The sequence below is a fragment of the Trichechus manatus genome, unplaced genomic scaffold (assembly GCF_000243295.1).
Source record: "Trichechus manatus latirostris isolate Lorelei unplaced genomic scaffold, TriManLat1.0 scaffold00046, whole genome shotgun sequence".
Lineage (NCBI taxonomy): Eukaryota > Metazoa > Chordata > Mammalia > Sirenia > Trichechidae > Trichechus > Trichechus manatus.
Window position 1 is genome coordinate 8,465,154 of NW_004443982.1, and position 7,890 is coordinate 8,473,043.

At 41.1% G+C, this 7,890-nt stretch overlaps 1 protein-coding gene across 1 annotated transcript in view; it reads left to right on the plus strand.

Annotated features, from left to right (window-relative positions):
* The first annotated feature begins 1,804 nt into the window (after positions 1-1,804).
* Positions 1,805-7,890, plus strand: part of DIPK2B (divergent protein kinase domain 2B) — a 73,698-nt gene continuing 67,612 nt past the window's right edge. Inside the window, exon 1 of the mRNA XM_004376909.1 lies at positions 1,805-2,059. Coding sequence (XP_004376966.1) covers positions 1,827-2,059 — 233 coding nt within the window. The 5' untranslated portion in view covers positions 1,805-1,826. The remainder of the gene's footprint in view (positions 2,060-7,890) is intronic.

Consider the following 7,890-nt stretch of genomic DNA (forward strand, 5'->3'; position numbering starts at 1 on the left):
CAGCTTCCAGGCCAACTTACTGGAGGAGATCATATTTGTTTCCATTCCAAAGAAAGGTGATCCAAAAGATTATAGAAATTATTGAACAATATTATTAATTTCACACGCAAGTTAAATTTTGCTAAAGAATTTAAAAGCAGTCGCAGCAGTACATCAAAAGGGAATTGCCAGAAATTCAGGCCAGATTCAGAAAAGGATGTAGAATGGGGGATATCATTGCTGAAGTCAGATGAGTCTTGGCTGAAAGCAAAGAATACCAGAAAGATGTTTACCTGTGTTTTGTTGTGGATTTGGCTGTGTTGATCATAATAAATTATGGATAACAATGGACTATTAAACCAAAAAAAAACAAACCTGTTGCCGTCAAGTCAATTCCGACTCATAGCGACCTTATGGGACAGAGTAGAACTGCCCCATAGAGGTTCCAAGGAGCACCTGGTGGATTCGAACTGCCAACCTTTTGGTTAGCAACTGTAGCTTTTAACTACTATGCTACCAGGGTTTCCAATGGAATATTAGTCAGTCATAAAGAGAAATGATTTTCTGATACATGCTATGACATGAATGAACCTTGAAAACATTGTGCTGAGTGAAGTAAGTTAGTCACACAAGGACAAATATTGTATGATTGCACTTATATGACACAGGCAAATTTACAGAGACCAAAACATATTAGTGGTTACCAGACCAAAACATATTAGTGGTTACCAGGGGTGGGAAGGAGAGAGAAAAGGGAAGTTTTTGCTTAGGGGGCATTGAGTTTATGTTAATGGTGGTGAAATGATTTGGGAAAGGATTTGGAAATGGTCACACAACTTGAAGAATGTAATCAATGTGACCGAATTGTACATGTAGAAATTGTTGAGATGGCATATGTTTTTTTTACATATTTTTTCACCACAATTAAAAAAGAAGAAGAAGAAATAAAGTGAAACTCTCCATCAAATGACTCTGAGGAGCAAAAATCACAGAGAAGTGGGGCAGGGTGGTAAAGGGAAGAGGAAGTTTCAGGTGTGAGGGAGACAGACACAGTTGGGGGGCAGGCCAAGAGGTCTTTCTGGTGCTCGCCTCATCACACCACGGAGACCACCAGATCCTTTCCCAGCTCTAGTTTTCAGATCAGCAAGACAAGCTGAATTATGGACTACCCTGAGTTTTTCTATTCCCTAAGCAGCAAAAACCCTTTGCCTTTCAAATCACTGTTAAATGTGCCACTTAATTGCTGGCAAGTTAACCTCTAGTTATTTCACAGCCAAACACGGTAAAATTGGAGAGGTATGACTGGCTAAGGAGCAGGCCAAATTATCCACTGCAGAGGAGGGAAACAATTGGTGTGTGTGTGTGTACACCTGCACGTGTGTAATCCACAGGGACAAATATACCCACCATTAAAACAGTGGAGGGTGGAGGCCTTCAGGATCCTTTGAAACTCCCAGGTGGGACCCAGGTTGGACACACATCCTGTGTGGACCTTTCCTGCCCAGCCAGGATATCCTGTGTTTGTCGAAAGACTGCACAGAGAAGCCCTGATCATTATCCTTCCTAAAATCTGCAGTGAACTCCTCCCCAGCCTGAGGCACCCGCCCCAGGCAGAGGAAGAGTAACTCTGGAAATGGCTTATCAGCATCCTCCATGGATTTCCTCACCTCCTCCCCAGCCCCATTAGGCCCAAGCTCCTTAGTATCCTCAAACAGAACCCTGGGAAGCTGGGATGGGGTCAGCACCCCTGAAGCCTGCCCCTTTGACAGCTTCCTCTTTTGCTTAGACCTGCCTCTGTGAGGCTCTGAGTGGGGAGCTCAGGCTGCAGCTGGAGTCTGGACCCAGGGATGGAGCCCCGACTGGGGCCTGAGGCTGCCACCCTCCACCCAGGCTGGCCAGCCCTGCTGCTGTGGTTCTCAGCCCTGAGCTCTTCTTTCTCCTCGCCAGCTTCTCTCTCTCCTTCTCTGGTGCCCCGAATCAGAAGCAGCTACAATTATGGAAGGACATTCCTCGGTCTTGATAAATGCAATGCCTGCATCGGGACATCTATTTGCAAGAAGTTCTTTAAAGAAGAAATAAGGTCAGAATCTCAATGAAATAACTGAGGGGCAAAATTCAGTTTCCTTCATGTGAAAATGTCCAGGAGTTTGTCGAAAACAAATCAGACTATAATTTATGGGTGGGAGCTGAAACAAAGCCATTTAATCACTGTGGTAATGGTTTGAAACTGGGGCTGGGGGAATGTGAGGGCAAATTCCAGCCCTAAATGCTAGCTCCAAAGTTTCCTTTTGAAGAGAGAATATAAAGTTTTCATTTCTATGAAGGGAGTAGCCTGGGACTGTTGAATTCATCAAAATCATTTGTAATAGAAGGAGGGAAATAAAATGTATGGAACACCTGCTATGTGACAGACAATTTTAAAGTTATTTTATTTACTCCTTACAAGCATCTTGGGAGTTAGCTAGAGTTTTTCACCCATCATTCAGATAGCTAACTGAAATATAACAAGATTAAGTGACTTGCCCAATGCCACCACCTAAGTGGCAGATCTGGGATTCAAACCTGGGCAGTTTGTTCCAAAATTTCTGAATCAGTTTTCTGTTATGAGATGTTTCATTGATCAAAGGAAAACCTGAGTTTAGTAAATTTTGATGCATATGGTTCACCAAGGAATGGTATCACACTCTGGAACTCAATCCCATTCAACACATGGTCAATGAAACTTTACCATGGCTGAGATCCAGCAGGTGCTTTCAGGGCAGACACTATAACTCTGATCGTTGTCCTCCAGAGGGTCAGGCTTGGTCTGATGCAGGCCCGAAGCAAAGTGTAAAGGACCTCCAGGAGCTCCAGGGAGGGGGCATTCTAAACGGGGCTTTGGGGAAGGGCTTCTCCAAGGGGAGGTATCCTGAGCAATGTCTGAAAGGATGACCTGGAATTTAGTGGGATGGGAAAGGCTTAAGGCAAAAGGACTAACTTAAGCAAAGCCCCAGAGGTGTGGGAATTGGTGAGAAGTACTTAGTGCCTGGAGCATGGGGTGTATGTGGGAGGCCTGGAGGAGGAAGAGGTTGGAAGGGTAAGATGGAGCAAGGGGGCCTTGAATGCCATGACAAAGAATTTGACTCTTAATCTGTAGATCAGTTACTCCCAGCCACTTCAGTATCAAAGACCTTTTGTAATATGCTCCTTCTCCTCCCACACCCCCAAGGACCTCATGCTTATAAGATTTGGTCATCAGACAAAAAGCATTAATTAACAATAATCTTATTTTCAATTGGTGTTACTCAAAGACATATTGGATTATTCAACTAAATTATTAAACAGACATAATAAATAAAAGATATTATTTAACAAAAATGTTAAACTTCTTTTATGAGATAGTAAATATTGTATGGAGTTTATGCAGGCTTTTCTTATTAAGGAGTTGCTGGGTGATACAAATGGTTAATGCGCTCTGCTGCTCACCAAAAGTTTGGAGATTCAAGTCCACCCAGAGGTGCCTTGGAAGAAAGGCCTGGTGATCTAATTCCAAAAAAGCAGCCATTGAAAATTCTATGGAGCACAGTTCTACTCTGACACACATGGAGTCACCATGAGTTGGAATCGACTTGACAGCAACTGTTTTTTCTTATTAGGTGTTTTTTTAGGTATTTTTGAAAGTTGTAAAGGTGAAAGATGCTCAACTGGGACAGCTCTACTGCAGGCAATGGTGAGGGTGTTAAGCTGGGTAAGGGCAAGATGAGACCTGTGTTTCAGAAAGATCTCAGGGAAAGCAAATGTGCAGGATGGTGAAACTGGGATAGGAGGCTGTGAGACCAGTTCTCCCAGTCAAGGATAAAGGTAATCAGGAACAGAGTAGGGCAGCAGAGATTCAAGTTGGTTCAGATAGAGAGTCACTTTGTTGACCCACTTGATGTAAGAGGAAATAATGAGGGAGATTTTGAAAGTGAATTCAAGACTTCCCACCTAAGGAAGGGGATGGAGAGGACCAAGAACACAGGGAAAGTAGTGCTGATTCCTCTGAGAAAGAAGAGTGGGAAAGAAGAGCATGGATTTGAACCTCTACCCTTCTGGTTAGTAGCTAAGCATTTAACTGTTTGCACTGCTCAGGGACTATTCCTCACCTACAAACTGTTTCTCACCTGGCAGGTAATGGCCAAATTCAGAAAGTATCTCCCTAAATAGTTCTGTGTTCCACTGAGTTCAGGATATTACTTCACCTCCCTTAGAATTCATTTTCCACGTGAACCTGAAAGGGAAGTGTGCAGATGCAAGCAGGAAAACACCAGGCTGGGCAGGTCTGTGCTCACATCCCCCCTTACTGAGAACGCCCATCCAACAGCACAAAGAAGAAAGAGGGGTAGAGTGGGTCTGGGGAATGGATTTGTTCATAGTCCTTTTCTCTAAATTTTAAATAACTTTTTTTAGCCTTTTTTTCCCCTCAATTCAATAGAAAAAGAGTAGTTTATTTAACAAAGGATTCTGGAACAACTGGCTTTCCATTTGGAAGAAAATAAATGTAGAAGCCTACCTCACATCATATACACAAATTAATTTCAGATATATTAAAAGTTAAATTTAAACATTAAAAATAATTAGAAGAAAATGTAGTTTTTTTACTGTTGATTTTTATTTTTTACTTATGCTTTAGGCGAAAGTTTACAGAGTAAATTAGTTTCTCATTCAACAATTTATACACATATTGTTTTGTGACATTGGTTGCAATTCCCCTGATGTGTCAACATTCTCCCCTTCCCCACCCCGGGTTCCCCATTTCCATCGGTCCCGTGTTCCTGTCCATTCCTGCCTTCTCATCTTTGCTTTTGGGCAGCTGTTACCCATTTGGTCTCATATATATGATTGAACTAAAAAGCATGTTCCTCCTGTGTGTTATTGCTTGTTTTATAGACCTGTCTAATCTTTGGCTGAAGGGTGACCTTTGGGAGTGGCTTCAGTTCTGAGTTAAAAGGGTGTCTAGGAAACCCTGGTGGCATAGTGGTTAAGAGTTCAGTTGCTAACCAAATGATTGGCAATTTGATGTGTTGACACATCACATCACCAGGCTCTCCTTGGAAACCCTATGGAGCAGTTCTACTCGGTCCTATAAGGTTACTATGGGTTGGAATTGACTCGATGGCGATGGTTTTTGGTTTTTAGGGGCCATAGGCTAGGGAGTTCCTCCAGTCTCTGTCAGACCAGTAAGTCTGGTCTTTGTGTGTGTGTGTGTGTGTATGTGTGTGTGTGTATCTATGTGTGTGTGTGAATTTGATTTTGTTCTACGTTTTTCTCCCGCTCTGTCTGGGACCCTCTATTGTGATCCCTGTCAGAGAGGCGGGTGGTGGTAGCCAGGAACCATCTAGTTCTTCTGGTCTCAGGCTGGTGGAGGCTGTGGTACTTGTGGTTCATTAGCCCTTTGGACTAATATTTCCCTTGTGTCTTTGGTTTTCTTCATTCTCCTTTGCTCCAGACAGGATGGGACCAGTAGATGTATCTTAGATGCCTACTCGCAAGCTTTTAAGACCCCAGATGCTACTCACCAAAGTTGGATGTAGAACATTTTCTTTATGAACTATGTTATGCCAATTGACCTAGATGACCCCCTGCGACCATGGTCCCCAGCCCTCAGTCCCAGTAACTCAGTTTCTCAGGGTCTTTGGATATGCCGATGAAGCTTCTATGACTTTGCCTTGGTCAGGTTGTGCTGACTTCCCCTATATTGTGTACTGTCTTTCCCTTCACCAAAGTTAACACTTATCTATTGTCTAGTTAGTGATTTACCCTCCCCAACCCTTCCCTCCTCATTACCATTAAAGATTGTTTCTTTTGTGTGTAAACCTTTTCTTGAGTTTTTATAATAGTGGTCTCATACAGTATTTTTCTTTTTGTGATTGGCTTACTTCACTCAGCATAATGCCCTCCAGATTCATCCATGTTGTGAGATATTTTGTGGATTCATCATTGTTCTTTATCTTTGCATAGTATCCCATTGTGTGTATGTACCATAATTTGTTATCTATTCATCAGTTGATGGGCATTTAGATTGTTTCCATCTTTCTGCTATTGTGAATAATGCTGCAATGAACATGGATGTACATATGTCTATTCATGTGACAGCTCTTATTTCTTGTCTTGATTGTGTAGTATATTAACAGAAATACCACAAGTGGATGGCTTTAGGGTCGCTATGAGTCAGAATCGACTCGACGGCAACAGGCTTGGATGGCTTTAACAAAGAGACATTTATTCTCTCACAGTCTAGGAGGCTAGAAGTCCAAATTCAGGGTGCCAGCTCCAGGGGAAGGCTTTCTTTCTCTGTTGGCTTTGAGGGAAGGTCCCTGTCATCAATCTTCCCCAGTCGAAGAGCTTCTCAGCACAGAAACCCCAGATCCAAAGGACATGCTATTCTCCTGGTTCTTGTTTCTTGGTGGTATGAGGTCTCTATGTCTCTCTGCTCGATTCTCTTTTTTATATCTCAAAAGTGATTGATTTAAGACACAACCTAATCTTGTAGATTGAGTCCTACCTCATTAACGTAACTGCTGCTAATCCCACCTCATTAACATCACAGAGGTAGGATTTACAACACATAGGAAAATCACATCAGATGACAAAATGGTGGACAATCACACAATATTGGAAATCATGGCCTAGCCAAGTTGACACACATTTTGGGGGGACATAATTCAATCCATGACATTTCTCCAGGATATATTACTAGAAGTGGGATTGCTAGCTCGTATGGTATTTCTATTTCTAGCTATTTAAGGAGATGCCATATCATTTTCCATAGTGGCTGAACCATTTTACACTCCCACCAGCAGTGCATAAGAGTTTCAGTCTCCCTGCAACCTCTAAAACATTTCTTATTTTCTGGTTTTTTGTTTTGTTTTGTTTTACTGCCAATAATGTTGGGGTGAGATGGTATTTTTTTAGCCTTTTTTATCGTGGTAAATATATATGTAACAAACCGTTTGCCATTTCAACATTTTTTACATGTACAATTCAGTGATACTAATGACGTTCATCTTGTTGTTTAACCATCACCACCATCTGTTTCCAAATTAAATGACTTTCTTGTTACAAAAGTAATCATTTTATTTTACAATCTTTAGGAAATATTGATTAAAGAAAGTATAAAATAAAAATCATGTATAATTCCTCCACCAAGAGATCACCACTTAGTTAACATTTTGGTGCATATCCTTGCCATCTTTTTCAAAGTATAGATAAAAATAAATAAATTTTAACAAAAATGGGATCATACTATGTATACTCTTTGATAAACTTTTTTTTAACAATATATCAGTAATAGCTTTCCACATCATTACATATTCTTCCACAATTTGATTTTTAATGTCTTTATATTATTCAATTGCATCAATCAACCGTAACTTATTTAACTAGTCCACTACTGTGAGACAGTTAGGGTTTTTCTCATGTTTCAGTATTATAAACAGCACTAAGTTGAATATCCCTGTGGCTAGACTTTTGCGCACATCAGTGATTAATTCCTTATAATAAACAGTTGAATTTCTGGGTCAAAAACATGGCAAAATTTTTATGACTTACGTGTGTGTGTAAAATGTGTATGTATATCTCATCTTCAAAACAAGATGGGGAAGGGGGTTGGGACAAAATGAATTTTAAGGGCCCTATCAGCTATAATCCCTTATAATCTACCTATCTGTTCCCAAGAGCTAATTAATAAAATGAATGATAAAATAATAAGCAACAGACTTCTGGGAAACATGGCACTATAGTCAGAAGCACCACGCCGTCCCTCTGCAGCAAAGATCAGAAAAACTAAGTCAAATGGAGTCACACGTCAATCCTGAAACCCTAAGCATCAAATGAAGAGATAAAGAACTCAGCCAAGCACCGAATGGAATAAGAAACTGACCAAGAACAGAG